Source organism: Chaetodon auriga, chromosome 5 (genome assembly GCF_051107435.1).
Source record: "Chaetodon auriga isolate fChaAug3 chromosome 5, fChaAug3.hap1, whole genome shotgun sequence".
Lineage (NCBI taxonomy): Eukaryota > Metazoa > Chordata > Actinopteri > Chaetodontiformes > Chaetodontidae > Chaetodon > Chaetodon auriga.
Genome location: NC_135078.1, coordinates 6,325,811 through 6,343,983, shown reverse-complemented (window position 1 = coordinate 6,343,983; position 18,173 = coordinate 6,325,811). Strand labels below are relative to the sequence as shown.

The 18,173-nt window shown below is 41.1% G+C and overlaps 1 protein-coding gene across 1 annotated transcript; it reads left to right on the top strand.

The window, feature by feature from the left end:
• Positions 1–1,884: 1,884 nt before the first annotated feature.
• Positions 1,885–15,706, top strand: npffr1l2 (neuropeptide FF receptor 1 like 2). Its single transcript, XM_076731206.1, has 3 exons — positions 1,885–2,218; positions 13,757–13,856; positions 14,779–15,706. The coding sequence occupies exons 1-3, from the start codon at positions 1,885–1,887 to the stop codon at positions 15,704–15,706; spliced, it is 1,362 nt and encodes a 453-aa protein (XP_076587321.1).
• The last annotated feature ends 2,467 nt before the right edge of the window (positions 15,707–18,173 follow it).

The window sequence follows — 18,173 nt, the reverse complement described above, 5'->3', positions numbered from 1 at the left end:
TTTCAACTTTAATAATATAACAGCATTGCAGGTAATAAAAGTCCTTTACAAAATAAAACTAAATTGAATTAAAAGATGTGGACTAAATTCTTCAGTAAAGGGACTGATGCTGATGAACATTGCTGGATCTTCTCATATTGTGCCGTTACTGTAACAGTAGAGAGACTGAGGTTTGACAGCCTTTGACGCAGGAGACATGAATTATGCAGTTATTTACAGATGATCAGGGGTGAAGCCGGTTTACTGGTCACATGGATCAGAAACACTCTTAGAAATTCACCAATCAGAGCAACCAGATATGTCCATTTTTAGCCCACCCTAAGGAAGCCTTGCTGCCAGAGAACAAATTGCCTGCAGGTAGTGTGCCACCTTTGTGTGTTTGCATTGCCAGGGTGTTTGTGCACCGATATTTTGCACAGGAGTTGTGTTACTCCGTGAAGTGTGCTCTGCCTAAAGCACAGACTATGGTAATACATGCTTCTGAGTTTTTTCTGGCAGCGTTTGCTCTCCACATGGGTTGGCATTTACCACACGTTCACCGTCGGGATTGTGTATCAGTGATCAGTGTATCAGATCCTCTTAATGCCGCAGCCTCGCTCTCCAGTAATCCATGCTACTGATGTCTGTATGTACAGAGGCAGAAGATCAGTCATCATCGCTACTGCAACAAGTCTGAAATAATCAGATGTATTTGTGTTGTTCATGTTGCAATGAGCCTTTTATTGTTGAGCAGTTTCTGCAAGACCTTTAAATGAATGATGAAATAAATCATTATCTTCAGATATTTGGTGTCAGTACTAGTTGAGTCAGGTTTTCAGATTGTGTTCATCTCGTGCACTGAGATCAGTGCATCTGAGTCTGTATGTAAAATAACATGTATCACAATTATATTGCAATCACTTGCATGTATCTAATGTACCAAAACTGCACTGAATCATTGAAAAGGTGAATGAAGATACATGTTTTACTGTAGAGTTTTGTCTTACTTCCAGGAAACAAAATGCACTCTATGCAGATTTTATCCCTCAGCCTTATGCACACAATGAATGCATTTCCTACCTCCTGTTTTCAACCCTGCATTAACCAACAGTCTCCTTCTCCTCTCTTACTGTCACATTGATATGTTGTAGTAGATATAGTGCAGGTCTAGTTTCCAGCGAAAGGAAAAATGTCCTAAAACTATAAAAGTGGGAGGTAAGGGGCATATCGGGGACAAATTGGTTGAGGTGTTTTCCATGCACAGTAACTGCTGATGTCAACTATAGGGTCAAATTAGGGTTGAATCATCCCTGCCCAACACTGAAAGACCTTTCTTGAGAACTTCGGAATTTGCATGTGAACATAGTTGTCACACCACGAATGTGTCAACTTCCTTGTTTTTCACACACAAAATTGCATGGCAGAACAAGTTTCTCTGCCACTGAAAGTTCTTTAATTAAATCTCTACTCAAATAGATGTGACTGGCTGATGCAACTCAAGGTACAGTAAATAGACCAAAAGTCAGTTACAGAGCTATTTCCACTGTGAATGTTCAAACTCTTTAAATTACTGTCACGACAGCCACATGCACGCCACTTTGGCATATGAAGCAATCCAAAGCTTGACACGCTTGACATTATAGTTACGGTTGCTAGGTTATTGTACAGTTGCTATACATAAGGGGAGTCAAAGTAAGAGTCAGTTAACACGAGCTTTTCCAAATGAGACATCCTTGCTGAGTTAAGTGTTATTTACAGAAAAAAATCCGTTATATATGTTGAATGTTTTGTTTCAAGTGTCAAGCAATCTGGTGATATTTTTGGCACTATTTGTTCCAAATGTATTATAAATGATCTCTTCTCATCACTGTTTGATTTTCCCTGCAGTGTTGGGTCATCTAAAGGATGGAGATACTGGACAACGAGGACAAGGAGGAGATGAAGCTGGAGGGATCAGCAGCTCTTACAAACACCAGCATAGATTACGCGACAAACGTCACCAACATTACCTTTTTCCCCTATTATCAGCACTCTCTGTATGTGGCTGCCAGCTACATCCTGGCCTACTTCTTCATCTTCCTGCTGTGTATGGTGGGAAACATACTGGTGTGTCTCATCGTGCTGGAAAACCGTCGTATGCGCACAGTCACCAACCTCTTCATCCTCAACCTGGCTATCAGTGACCTACTGGTGGGCATCTTCTGCATCCCTACGACACTGGTGGACAACCTCATCACAGGTACTGCCCCGTCATGCATCCTCCCCTCTGCCATAACTCCTTACTGCCACAAGCACGTTGCAGGAGAGTCAGCTCTCAAAGGCATGTTGAAGAGACTTTTACAGAGTTATGATAGACATTTTGGCTACATATCAATGTTTGACCAGCTTTCATTTGATACTTACGATTACTACTACAGTGGGACAAACCGGTCACATCTAACTATGATGCTACAAAACACATGTTATTCAGGCCTCCTTTGGCTTTGGTTTAATTTACCCTTCTGATGTAGAAAAAGCAAAGTTACAGTAGTAAGATCATACACTGTCACAATTAGCTAATAGCTGCTCACCACATTTCAAAAACCACTGTAACAAAACATGTCCAGCCCCCTGCTCTCCATCCTCGTGAGCTCTTCAAGAGTTTCTAGCTAACTTTAAGGGGCGATATATAATGAAATATGAATTCTTTTCTGTGTTAATTTTAGAATTTAAAATTCTGAACAATTGATAACAAGACAGCAAGGTTTCATTACAAAGTTAAAAAATATGTTTTATTATCCAGTTAATTCATTTTTAATGTTTTTTTTCCTCACAATTTCATTTCTATTCTAACCCCTGATCTTATTGTTTGATGCTTGTCGAAATTTATTATGTATGCAAGTCACTGAAACACACAGAGTGGAAGGTGAACGAGGGGCTTTTGGTGCTATTCAGCACAAGACAGTCATTTGTTATCATTGCAAACCTATGTGTTATCATCAGTCAGACACACACACACACACACACACACACACACACACACACACACACTGTGGAAACCTTTTTTTTTGTCTCACATCACCCTTGACATTGTTTTCTGTAACAAGATTGCAGGTTTGATACCACAGAGCTGTTGGCAAGGCAGGCTCATTAATAACATTTAGAATTGATTGTATACAAATCCATTAATGGGCTAAGACCAAAATACATTGATAAATCCCCTGTTCATTATCTACCTTCAAGAACACTGCAATCATCTGCTGCTGGCCCATTGGAGGTTCACAGCAACAGTAGAAAGAAAATCGGCCATGCAGCAATTGCCAGTTACACCCCAAAGCTATGGAACATATTGCCTATAGACAGGGTGCAAACTATGGGGGAGCCAGGGGAGCTAGCCTCCCCTTAAAGAGACATGAGCTCCCCTGAAAGCAGGATTTACGAAATTTTGAGGGGGTCTCTCAAATATTGGCAATATGCTATTTTTGCCATGCATTTCGATCCCTCTGTATCATCATTGAACATGCGTTTAAGTAGGCTATTATTGATGTATGATTCATGCATGAGGTTGATTCACTGCTATTCTTGCAATCACCAGCGAAGCGTGGCGGCACAATATAAAATTTCACTCACGTTAACAGGTAAACTGAAGCTTCAGGAGCTCAATGGTGCAAAAGTAGTCACTGTACATAAATTGTACACTTGTGCGCTGAATTTATATTAACTGATTAGTGTACATCAGATGCACAATCACAGTAAGTCCTCTCCTTGAGGCACGCGCAACAACCCCCCCATAGTTTGCACACTGCCTGTAGATATCAGGGAAGTCAGCTCACTGCATATTTTTAAAAGAAAGCTAAAAACGTATCTCTTGACTTTAGCCTTCAACTAGATATGACTTCCCTGATACAGGCCTGAAACGTTTGTCCTTTCCTCACTTTGATGCACTGCTGCACTTCTTTTAAAATGTTGTATTTTACTTGATTTTATGCAATATAGGTACTCTATTTTTAACTTACTGTTATTCAGTGGGCGGCACGGTGGCACAGCAGGTAGTGCACGTGCCTCACAGCAAAAAGGTTGCTGGTTCGATCCCCGGAGGTTTGCATGTTCTTCTTCTTTGCATGCGTGGGTTCTCTCCGGGCACTCTGGCTTCCTCCCACAGCTCATTAGGTTAATTGGTGACTCTAAATTGTCCTTAGGTGTGAGTGTGAGTGTGAATGTCTGTCTGTATATGTGTGGCCCTGCAATCGACTGGCGACCGGTTCAGGGTGTACCCCGCCTCTCGCCCATTGACAGCTGGGATAGGCTCCCCGCAACCCCGAAAGGGATAGGCGGTACAGAATGAATGAATGTTATTCAGTGGTTTTATTTTCCATCTCATGTTCTACATTGTCTTTATTTTCTTTTTCCATATCATTATCAGGTGGGTTCTGTTCTGTTCCATCTTATTTTACATTCATTTTCTGTTCTTGTTTTTGATCATTTTTTTTTTGTCTTTTTTATGTGAAACACTTGGTGCACGTGATTTCCTTGCTGTATAGCACATTGATCTATGTTTCTTGTATGAAACGTGCTACACAAACAAAGTTGCTGAAGCTTATAGTTTTGCCATCTTTTATATCCAGATTTATATCCATAGATACATTTACACAGTTGTAAATACACTCGAGTGCAGGGGTGTCAAACTGAAGTACGCAGTGGGCCAAAATTAAAAAAATTGTTCCAAGTCATGGCCGGACTGGTTCAATGTTTATTGAAAACTGATTGAAATGATCTTATTGCACATATTGAAGCTTGAACTAACACAGCCTATAAAACAACATTAATCATTAAATAAATGAGAAATCAGTTGCATTCATTTCTAATGGCTTTATCTGCAGCTTTTCCAGAGTAATTTACCTGTCACAGTGTTTTGTTTCATAGTGTCTTCTTACGTTATATTCTTATGAAGGCCTTGAGTTTGACATATATGCTCTAGTGCATCAAATCCACTGCTGAAAATATAAAAAAAAAAAAAAAAAAATGCTTTATCCTCTCCAGTTTGCTAAATCTACAGCACCACAGCTGCTTGCTAAACCTTTTCTTTTATGTAATAAATATATTTGTGACCTATTTTTAAATATGTGTATCTTCAGTTGGGACCAATGGCCTTATGGCTGAGAGCAACAGGCAGACTGAGCAGCTGGGACAGGACTGAGTGATGAGAAACACAATTTGTTTGTCACTGTTTGGTCTTTTCATGGGAGTTTTTCACAATAAGAAAAATATAGATGATTTGCTGCCTTGTCATTTGAGTACCCTGTAATTTTTCAGCAACGTGAACATGAAGTTCAGGAATCAGAAAACAAGACAAGACATTTTTAACTCATTGAACAATAGTTTATTATGAAAATATGGGAGGTGACATGTCTCCCTGTCGACCCCTTAAAATAACACCTACAACACGGCTACCCACGTAATGACGCCTGTGCCAACACAAAAGGGCCTATCACACATACTTCCTGCATGTGTTTGAAATGTGACAATTAACAATTAACCCTCTGCGAGTTTGCAGTGATGATGGCGGCAGTAGTTTTTGAGACACTAAGTCTTCGATTCCTCACAGAAGTAAACAAATGCAGGCTGCTCATTTCTGGCTGACAGCTGTGGATTTTGTCGGCTAACTGTGACTAATGTGAGCTAATGCTTAAACTCAGTGAATTAGCTGAGAGGTTCGTCTCCAGCTGACATGTGACACACTGTTTAAAGAGAGGCCCATAAAAGGGTCTTAAATATGTGCTTGATATGATATAATGTTGAAAGAGTGAGGCTAAAGCTACATGTCCCAGGTATAACATCAGCATGTATGTATGTTTGCAGTGTTATTTGTGTATTTTATGTTCTCCCCACAGCATGGTATTAAAAATAAAATGCAAGAATTATAAAATATTGGCGAATTAACAAGTTATACGTAGTTGAGAAACAGAGCATTGCTCCTCTCAGAGCCTCATGGACACCACAGCAACATGCAGGGAATTGCAGTTTGTAGGTGGGGTTTGGCGAAGGATCAGTTGGGACATCAAACTTGTCCCTTCCTGACAACATTGATCTTATGTATTGATTTTTCCTCCCTGCTGCACACCAATATACGGCATTTAGGACAGAACAGGGGAGGTTATTTCTAATGGTACCCATGAGTCAGGGATTCTGCTCTGAACTGTGTGATTTGATAAACAAAATGATAATTAAATCCCTTCACTCATCTGCTCACACATCAAAGAGCTATAGTTTTGGATGGATCTTGCATCCTTTGCTGTACTAATGTGTGGAGTTCACACCAGCATGCAGCACATTATTTTTTCTCTGTTTTCACACACAGAGACAATTCAAGTCTCAGCCTGTCATCGGTGTATGGAACGGCTCTTATGGTTTCACAGCATTGCCTGAGATCTGATCACTGTCTCCCATAGCTCATCTGAACAGATTTGAACTAGCTTAAAAATAGACTGCATCAAGACCATGAGTAAAGTGGGAAAAGATCATTGAAACAAGATATGTGATACATGTAAATCAATATATTTTTCTGGTGTGAATACAAGACAACACATTACATGTACACAAAGAAGACAGATGAGAGGAGGAAGCAGCATGGAAAAGGTACCAACTGCCGCTACTCCATAATTCCAAGAAGCAAACAGAATCAGAAATTGCTTTATTGCCAGGTACGATTTTACACATACGAGGAATTTGTTGTGGGGAAGTTGGTGTATGACACATTTACTAAAAATAAGAGTACAAAATATACATATACAATATAAATATATATACACAAGTCTGTTTTTTGTTTGTTTTTTCTGGAAACGCAGTCTGTTTTTTTTTTTTTTTTTCAAGTCCAAACCGAACGTTAATGTAACGCATAGAGTTGTGTGTGTCAATGTGGCGGATGAGGCAGAGGTGGAGTGTGAAGAGTGTCGGGGGGGTTCCGGGCCTTGTTGATAAGGCTGACAGCAGACGGGGAAAAGCTGTTCTTGTGGCGTGAGGTTTTGGTCCTGATGGACCGCAGCCTCCTGCCAGAGGGGAGTGTCTCAAAGAGTTTGTGTCCGGGGTGAGAGGGATCAGCCACAATCTTCTCTGCACGCCTCAGGGTCCTGGAGGCGTACAGGTCCTGGAGAGATGGGAGACTGCAGCCAATCACCTTCTCTGCAGACCGAATGACACGCTGCAGTCTGCCCTTGTCCTTGTCAGTGGCAGCAGCGTACCAGACAGTGATGGAGGAGGTGAGGATGGACTCAATGATGGCTGTGTAGAAGTGCACCATCACTGTCTTTGGCAGGCTGAATTTCTTCAGCTGCCGTAGGAAGTACATCCTCTGCTGTGCTTTCCTGATGAGGGAGCTGATGTTCGCCTCCCACTTGAGGTCCTGGGAGATGATAGTTCCCAGGAAGCGGAAAGACTCCACAGTGTCAATGGTGGAGTCACGGAGGGTGATGGGGGCTGGTGAGGCTGAGTTCTTCCTGTTGTCCACAACCATCTCCACTGTTTTTAGAGCGTTGAGCTCCAGGTTGTTCTGGTTGCTCCAGGTCACCAGATGGTCAACTTCCCACCTGTAGGCGGACTCGTCGCCATCAGAGATGAGTCCGATGAGGGTGGTGTCGTCCACAAACTTCAGGAGCTTGACAGACTGGTGACTGGAGGTGCAGCTGTTTGTGTACAGGGAGAAGAGCAGAGGAGAAAGAACACAGCCCTGGGGGGATCCGGTGCTGATGGTCTTAGTGTCGGAGAGGTGTTTCCCCAGCTTCACGCACTGTTTCCTGTCAGACAGGAAGTCTGTAATCCACCTGCAAGTGGAGTCAGACACGCTCAGCTGGGAGAGCTTCTCTTGAAGCAGAGTTGGGATGATGGCGTTGAAGGCAGAGCTGAAATCCACAAACAGGATCCTAGCGTAGGTTCCTGCGGAGTCCAGGTGCTGGAGGACGAAGTGGAGGGCCAAGCTGACTGCATCGTCTACAGGCCTGTTGGCTCTGTAGGCAAACTGCAGGGGGTCCAGGAGAGGGTCAGTGATGTCTTTGAGGTGTGAGAGCACAAGGCGCTCAAAGGACTTCATGACCACAGAGGTCAGGGCGACGGGTCTGAAGTCGTTAAGTTCTGTGGTCCTTGGCTTTTTGGGAACAGGGATGATGGTTGAAGACTTGAAGCAGGCTGGCACATGACATGTCTCCAGTGAGGTGTTAAAAATGTCTGTGAACACTGGAGACAGCTGATCAGAGCAGTGCTTCAAGCAATTTCTGTGACCTTGTCAGATGAAAACAAATCTCTTTAGCAACAAAAAAAGGAGAATATTGTGAGCAGAAGACTCTCAGGTGAAATCTGAGTGGTACTAAGACTCCAAAATCATGCTTTCTGTGTGATAGTTGTGTGAAAATGACAGAGAGGTGTGTGAAAAGAACCAGAAAGTCTTAAAAGTGAAAGTCTGCAAAAATGTTTTTATTCACAGTAATCATCAGAAGTTAAAGCATGACTGGAACCAGCTTTTTGGGATTTTTCTATAAAACTGTTCTATTTTATACTTTGAATTCAATTTAGTTATAGTATATTCAGTGTTGGGAGAAACATGTTATAAGGTCAAATGTTACTATAATTCCACTACTTTTGGTTGTAACTAAAATGTAAGTCTTGACCTTTGCAAACGAAAAGTTAATCAACAGTATGTTTGCGGTTGTATTTGATGAACCTTTGATGAGAAGAGTTATGGAACTGTGTCAACTGAATCCGTCTCTAACTCACTATCCAGCATCTCTATCAGCCTCTACACGGCGACGAAGCACTAATTATCTCTGCCCTCGGCTCTATGGAGCATGTTGTTCTATCATTTTGATTCGGTCTCACCACTCTCATTAGTGTTGTTTCCAACAGCAGCACACCTCCGCCCTTAACACACACAAAAGGATTGGTGTGACTAGCTTGTCTGTAATCTATCAGCACATCCAAATTTCTGATAAGAGAAAGCACAGCTGTCGATGGCTGCATTTGCAAATATACCTAGAAAAACTATTATGAGGATCCTAAAAACTATCAAGCACTGCTACAGAGAAGTGAAGTGTGCAGAAGCACTTCGTAGCGTAATAATGGTGGCTGTGATGTGTGTGAGCTATTTTTGGAGAATGGTCAACTTTCCTAACAAGTCACAAGTTGGTGTACAAAGGCCTACATAACAGCTGAGTCACTGAATGCATTTAAACTAATTGTAACATCCAGTGTAAGTAATAACAGACTACACTTTGACAGTACGGAGGTGTCATGCATGCTTTTGACCGCCACATTGTACCTATAATTAGAGCTATATTTACTGCTATAGTTCTGCTATTCAGAAGAGTGCAACAACAGATACAGTCAAAAACTGCCCTCCACCCAAATATCACCTGTGTTGAAAAACCATGGAAACATCTGTTTTCTCTTTTCGTCTTTTCTCTCTTATGATTGATGAGAAAGAACTAAACTCTTAATGACACCCTCCATTGGAATTACTGATGGATGTTTGTTTCTGCTAAGTTCAGTGTCATGCATCAATTTGTTATTTGTTTTCTGTTGCTTTTTGTTGACAATATACATATTTATTCAGTTGGTTGCATAAATGGCATATGAGATGAAAAAAAAAAAAAAGTACAAACATCTGAAACTTTTGTTCAGATTGCAGCCAATGAACAGAATGGACGATGACTGTAGAGCAAAGTATCATTTAATATACAGCCACATCCTGAACTACACTTCACACATACATGAAGATGATGCTCATTTTTTATGTGGTCATGATGAGCTTCATGTGGAAAGGGAACTCCTCAGTCTTCCCTATAACAATTCACACCTGTCCTCAATTACAACTACACCATAGCCATTGGCTCACAGCAGTGAAGTCCCTCCACCGACACACCACTGCACACCCAATCAGTGCCCCTACACACACACACACACACACACAGGTCAGGTAGAATACAGGTGCTGATACACACTACCCTGTTACACCCCTGCTGTGCTTTCTGTCATCTGCTGATCCTCTATAGGGCTGAGTTGCTATAGTAACACCATAATCATGAGCATAAACCTGCTCACCCCATTTGAAAAAAGTGGAAGACAAACTGTATGCAGAGCCTTTACTGTACTTCAATAAAAGTATCAATAACAATTGACTACGAGTGGTGGAGGTAACAATACATGTACAGTCTGATTTAATGCATTTCAGTACAGCAGCTCTGCAATACTCCCCATTATTACCAAACCTCACTGTCTGTTCACCCCCCCCCCCCCCCTTTCAACACATGTTCACATGTTGAAAGAAATTACTCTTAGTTTCTTTTTTTTGTGATCAAATTTTTATTGAGCAATTGCACATCAAATTACAAAAATACAAAAGTGGGTGAGTAAGAAAAGCGTGAGGTCATCCATTTGTCACAACAGCAAGCATCCAGATTCAAAATAAAATACAGCACAACTTGAAAACTTAAACAAAACAATGACCCCTACCCACCCAACCCAGACAAAGACACAGACAATTACTCTTAGTTTTCGTACTTTCATACTACTCTGTGTGGAAGCTATGAGCGCACACATGAGCCATGAATCCTTGTAATGTGTGTAAAGCCTTCTGGTGATTTTAAGTGTTTTAACCAATACAGAAATATTATACAATGAAAATAAGAGTTCTCAGAGTTCACAGTTGGTCACTGGGAAATGTAGCTTAAGAATTCCTGCAAAAACATACTGTCACGAGTGGGAAGTAATGAAGTTGAAACTGTTTACTACTTTGACTGATGGGGTCATTTACATATCAATTTCTTGAGGTTATCGTAAACGCACACACACGGATAATGCATGTTTAATGTACTATAATGAGGTCCAGTGACCGTTTTTGTAATGCAAATAGTCATTTATGTAAGAGTGGGTCAGGAATTTTTGCAAAAGAGTCAACAACCAACAGTAACTATAGCAGAATGAATATATTAGTACTATTACTAATAACAATCTTATTAACTGTTGCTAGCTCTTCCGAGCTATCAGTTGCACTTCATGGTCTTGTTCTGTGAGTGGTGGTCTCAGTACTTCTGCATACAACACCAGAGGCACGTCAAGGCTGCAAGTTCATAGTGCTGTTCATTCCTGCCTGTTAACATGGCTGTTTCTGGACATTTTCGTGCTCCTGGGACAATTTTACTCCAACTAGAATAATCGTAGGATTTAAAATGTAGTTGTATTCATTCGGCTTCTGTGTTATCAGCATCATCTCACAATTAGTATCTTTACATGCACACTAGACCCTGTCATTTCTGTGATGGGGTGCAGGTATTTTCAGGATGGCACTTTTACTTTTGGCTGTTCTGATCATGTTTTGTGATCCAATATTTGTGTCTTATAGTGATCTCTCTAATAGACATACGAAGAGGATGTCAGTGGGAATTTGTCGTGGCAGGAAGGTCTGGACAGGATTTAGGCACTTGTTTACCTCGGCATGAACAAAATACTTAAAAGTACAACCAACAGCAGCTCTTCAAAGGTGTGGTTCACCTATAAAATCTCACTGACGTGGAAGCGAAATGAGCACTCTGCTTGCATCTCTCACTGCTGCTGACCATGATTAACTGAGCTCACTTCTGCTTAGAGACAGCACTGCCTGTTAACTTCCATCTTGTGACTTTATTCCAGGTGACAATCATATTGTTTGAATCATTCCCATCATGCACTCTGTGATTGGCAGAGCTGTAAAGGAAGGTGTCAGACAAGTAACGTGATTGGCTGAGAAGATGATAAATCATCACCACACCACATCTATTCTGTGACACGTTAAGGGCAGACATATAGATGGATGTCATGAAAGAATGTACTGTTGAAAGAATGTATTCTTGAAGTCTATCCTGCATGTCTTCAGTCTGACCGCCTCTTTAGCGCAGCAAAGTATCAAACTGAATGCATTGTGTGTGCACACAAAGTCTTTCGCTTTCTTTTCTGTGAATGCTATGAGCATGTGAGCCCCTCCTGCAGTGTTTCAGAGAACATTTTGTGCAGACCTGATGTCTCCTGCTGATTTTTCTGATGACACATTATTAGACACTGACAAATAGAGCAGATTGAGCCTCACATTTATTGGTTACCCCAGAGGCTGATGTAACAGAATGACACAGTGGGATGGAGCCACCTACAGCACAGGTATGCAGTGGAATTTATAATCTCAGATTTATTCAAAACAACTACAATAACTGGTAGAATAAGTACGTGAGGTCTCCTATTTGTACTCCAATGACTCGCATTCTGTTTATCAAGGCATGTATGACGCAAAATTCTCAAGGTGTTTACTTTGAAGGGATTGGCACAGCTTTGTCAGCAAGTGAGATTGTTATAAGATTAAGATTTTGAGTGCCATGTTTTACTGTTTTGCTAATTAACCAATCAACTAAACAAATATCATGAGGAAAATCAGTTGGATGCCAATCAACACCTGTTGGCTTATAACTCCTGTTCAATATTGGCCATTAGAGGAAATAAAGTCACACTAGTGCACAGTAACTCACTGAAGTTACTGAAAGCAGCTACAATGACTTTTGGACTGTTCACTGTCACCGCTCTCATAGTGTCATTATGGGAGCATTCAGAGTGTTTTCAGTGACTGTGCTCTACTTGCTCTGCACCAAAGAGCAAAAGCTGTAATATTATGTAAATATAAATATGTAGTAAATATGTTAATAGACAAAATATAATTCTTATGGTCTTTAAAGGTATTTTTGAGAGACTACACAGTAACACTCAGTAACCAGCGTATGACTCCATATAATGTCACCCAGGTATTTATTGTAGCAGTAGTTAGCAATGCAACTAGGAAAAGTGGTATATCTGTATTGTGGTGAGCAACTATTTTAAGATAATGGTTTAAAAGATAATGGTTTAATTGTATTGTTTCTGCAGTACATGCAGTTTGAGTTAGAGCAACACCATTAAATGAGGTGAGGGAAGCACAGAACAGCTGTCTCAACAGACACAGTTAAGCATATCTTATTGGAATATTAAACACTACTATCATATTTAGAATTTCTTTGATTTTATGATTATATTATCTACCATCTCAACTGTTAATGACAGTATTTATGAGTATTCTGAAATTTTAGGCCAACCATTTCATTGCCTTTGTTGGCATGTCACAATACTGACTGCTGCTTCTTTACTTCTACTATGTTCTTTTTAATTCTTTTTCATGTACAATATAGCTTCAAATTTTGACTGAATGTTTTTGCCGGAAATCCTGCAGTTTTACTGTGGCTTAGGAATGGGTGCTGCTATTGTCGTTGTGCTTGCAGAAATTAAATACTACATCATTGTTTTGCACTGTTTATAGATTGTTGCTGCAATCAGTAATCATGCTCCAGGCTTCCTCTGCATGGCAGTGCGTAGGGGAATTAGGAAGCTACTATATTATCTTGTAAGCTTTGCTATTGTGCTGCAATTGTCCACCACCTTGAGGTCAACATTCATGTTCAGTTTTTTTCACAGTGCCTTCTGCGACAGTCCTGTCATGGTCTATTCAAGTAATTTTCCAAGGGTATACTCAAGACCCCCTTTCCGCTGTGGCGGCGATAATGGAACAATGATTATGTAGAAAAAAGGGGAGTAAGGTGTGAAGTGACAGGTCCTAAGCTTCTCCCTGCCACAATGTCATCACTCTGTAACATATTATGCATGTTAAAGATGTCTGAAACTCTTCAAAGAATGACAAATGCCCCTGTATTAGTGCCACTTGCTTGCGTACCACTCTGTTGAGTGTTTGCAATTTTTTCAACAGGTTGGCCCTTTTCCAACACCGTGTGCAAGATGAGCGGCTTTGTGCAGGGAGTGTCTGTTTCTGCATCAGTCTTCACCCTGGTGGCCATTGCTGCTGAGAGGTTAGTGTATGTGGTTTAATAGCTCATGCTAAGACTAACCTCTGAGACACAATAAACTCAGGTTGATTGATTTTAGTCATTGTCATTTAGGTCATTTCTGTAACAACACTAAGAAGCTGTGAAGCTGTATTTAGGTACAGCAGTGCTTTGAGCCAAATGCTAATATTAGCGTGCTAACATGTTCAACATGCTGATGTTTAGCTGGCATAGTGTTTACCCATGGTTGTATTGTAAGACCTGACTCAAAGATAGCACACGCTCACTTGCATAAAGCCTCTAATTTCTGGGTTTGCTTCAGCAGACATTAATGCCTCTGGTTGCAGGTATTTGCAGGCACTGGATAAAAATTGAGGAATCACCAAGTTTAATACAATTTATCTGGATGTCTGTACCAAATTTCACAGCAATCCATCCAACAGTTGTTAAGACGTTTCACTGAAAACAGCAAAAATCAAGCTCATAGTGGTGCCGCTGAAAGTCAGAGGATCACCAAAGTCAGTATGATTCATCCTGCGGGGACAGTGAATTTCTTTTACGAAATTTCAGCTCAATGCATTGCGATGCAAGATATTTCAGTCCAACACTGCCCTGCCTAGAGCCACACCACTAGCATGGCTCAAAATTCACCTTCAACTTTGGTGATTGCAGTTTCTCACATAATACATAATCACACAAGTGTTTGCTTGTTTTACTTTCACCCACTGCATTTTTTGACTACTGATCAAACAAAACTTGAAACTTTAAAATATGCCTTGAGGCTCTGTTAATTTGAGATGGGAATTGTTCATTATTTTAAAAACTTTAAAAGATTCATGCAAAAAATAATTGGAAGATCAGTAATTATGCATGTATGTATGTATATATGTGTGTCTAGCCACACAGCTAATTAGTGGCAGTGCTCTTTTTTACTCATCTACTGCAGGTTTCGCTGCATAGTGTACCCTCTACAACCCAAGCCAACTGTACTTGTTGCCAAGGCAGCCATCGTATTAATCTGGGTGCTAGCAGCGGTGATCATGTGTCCTGCTGCTGTAGCACTGACTGTGGACAAAGTTCCCTTCCACTACATGGTGTACAATGACGACTTCAACCACACATTCCCTCTGTACACCTGCTATGAAAACTTTGCCAACCCTCAGATGAGAAAGGTCTACACAGCGGTTCTGTTTGTGCACATCTACCTTGCGCCCCTCACCATCATCACGCTGATGTACGGAAGCATCGGTGCCAAACTGTGTTCCACTGTGGTTGCTAACAGAGAGCCACAGCTGGCCAACGCAGCAGTCCAGGTTGGGGGTAGAAGGGGTGCTCAACCAATGATATCCCAGAAAAAGATCAGGGTGATAAAGATGCTCATCCTGGTGGCTTTGCTTTTCATGCTGTCCTGGTTACCACTCTGGACCTTATTGATGATGACAGACTACGCAGGCTTGGACAGGGACCAGCTGGACCTGCTGACCAGCTACATCTTCCCCTTTGCCCATTGGCTGGCTTTCTCCAACTCCAGTGTCAACCCCATCATCTACGGCTACTACAATGAGAACTTTAAGAGGAGCTTCCAGGCTGTGTGCAAGTCATGGAGGAAGATGACCAGTTGGGGCAAGAAAGAAAGGTCTGCGCAAGCACATTGTGGAGGTACTGCTTTAAGAGATGCCACTATGAATCGAAACCATCTTGTCTTAGGTCTGAGAAATCGAGTCCATAATGACAACAAACTCACTGACATAGCAGAGGTGAATAGGAGTGCAATGGTTGGGTGTGTGGTGGTCCACAGAGAGAGAGGTAATGGTGAAGAGTCACTGAGGGTTAACTCATTGGCAGCTTCAGTGAATCAGGCATGGGATAACTGAGTGTTCACAGTGAAACCCAGAAATGAACCACACAAAGCCATAGTATGTTGCATTCTAGTCCACAGAAGGAGAAAATCTGAGTCTAAGCAGTGCCTCATCTTTAGTGTTAAGACTTAAAATTGCTAATGCTCATGCTCAGCCAACCAGGAAAAGCAGAAATGACACAATCAGAGGTGGCAGATGCACCTTGGGGGTTTCTGGGTATTTTCTGACAATATTGCTTTGCTGCAGATTAGTATAGTACTGTGCACATCCCTACCACTGCAGAGACAGCAGACATGAGTGCCCCATTGGACTTCACCTTGGAGTCCAAGGAGGGCAAGGAAACACAATCCTTGGACAGCAAAGCAAATCCCAAATCAGCCCAACATTTAACAGCTGTTCTTTGAGGCAAGGAGGTCAAAACAAGAGTGAACATTGAATTCCCCCAATATATGTTGACCTGCACTCACTGCTGGCTTTTAACCAATGACAAAAGTTGGTCCAAATCTACATTTGGATCTTTTTTGCCCATTTAGTTAGTTAATTTAGTTTAGATTAATTTAGTTAGTTAACAGATTTATTTCACACATTACCATGGTTAAGATAAAAACTAAAGATGCCAATTTCATAATGGGCGAACCTCCAACCTCCAACATAGATGATTAAGGTTAGCAACAGGTTGTCGTTACCGCTCTCCTCTCGCTGTCAGCAAAACGACTGGCTGAGCATGTGCATGCATGTGCTGAGAATGTGGAGGCACAGAGAAAGTACAATAACATAAGCCTCCACACACAATGTCCAGTCAGTACTGATCAGGTTGTAAAGACAGATTATACTGAAAATGGACGTACTGTAGTATTAGACAGAGTTCATGTTCCCTGCATGTCATTCATCTCATTGTTTTATATTTTGTGCTTATTAAAATGCCTGAAAAGAGTGACATCCCATTTCACTGGACTTCAGTGGTGGTCTAATGAAAGGTCACTGACGTGTGCTTTGCCGCTGCTGTAGAAATCTCCTCCACCACAGGACCCACATATTTGGGTTTAGTCCTGTTTTAATGAAATCTGGAAGCATTTGGAGATTACATGTAATTCTTCTCAGCATGCCTTTGCTCATCATGTTTATGTGTGTTCATGCTGTTGCACTGAATGACATCAACAGGTGGCAACCAGCACAGAAGCCGTACCACGAAGTCAGACTATGTTATCATGTGCTTTTGCAATATGTATCAGATTTGACGTTTTGTTGATTGTTGACCTCAGTGTTAAGTTTATTAATGTTAATATTATTAATCTATAAATCTATTGGTTGACTTACAGAAAGTTAAAATGAAAGAAAATCAGTTTGTTTAGGTCAGTTACAGTTTTTCTCAGTCGCTTTGGTGCATCTCTCACATCACTATTAACATTTGCACAAAAGTTAGTGCATTTTTCAAAACATATAGTACAAACTGCAAAACCTAGTTGATAACCTGCGAAAGCATGTCACTTTCTCCAAATGGATAGTTCATTCCTCAAAAGCAAGTATTTATGTCAATGAAAGTGTCATCAAAATTAAAAGTCCTGATACCATTGTTTATGAACAAGATAGTCAAATGGCCTTGTCATGTTTTCATTATGAGTTTACTCTGTAAGTCAGATCTTGGAGACACTACCTGAAAATGCTCAAGATAGCACTAAACACTATTTGCACAGCCATTTGAAAACTACTGTAAAGTTACACATTACTGTATTTAGTGAGGTAACCAAGTACAAGACACTGAATAGATATGTTTCACATTTTTACTGCATATGCTCTTTGCAAAAAAAAACAAAAAACAATTATTTACAATAAACATAAAAAACACCATTTGGGTAGAGCTGTGCACAGCTGTAAACAATATTGCAGTACATCCTGGAACTTAACATAAACATACAGAGTACTATAAATCATCCATACACATCCAGACGTTCCTGTCTGTCTGGCCACATATTTTCACCTACATCACAACGAATATCATCCCTTGCAATGCAGCGAGGAAAGTATCTCCTCAAGTGGCGAATCCACCCTCTGCAGGACTCTGCTGTGATGTCATTGCATGCTGCATCCAAGGCCACTAGCAGGGCCACTTGAGTATGTGGATGGTGTTCATATACCTTCCACCTCCAGGCAGAGAAAAACTCCTCTATTGGATAAAGGAATGGGGAGTAGGGAGGGAGATATTCCACCAGCATCCTTTCATGTGCTGCAAACCACTGCCTGAGCAGATCTGAGTGGTGAAAACGCACATTATCCCAAACAACAACATACTTGTTCAGATGGTCTCCAGTTTGACCCCTTCTCAGGGATTATGTCCCTGTAAAGAGTGTCTAAAAAAGTCAGCAGATGTTGTGTGTTTTTATGGACCAAGGCAGGGGATATGGGTGAGGATGCCATTTTCTGAGATGGCTGCACACATTGTAACATTCCCTCCTCGTTGGCCTGGGACATCTATGGTTCTCTG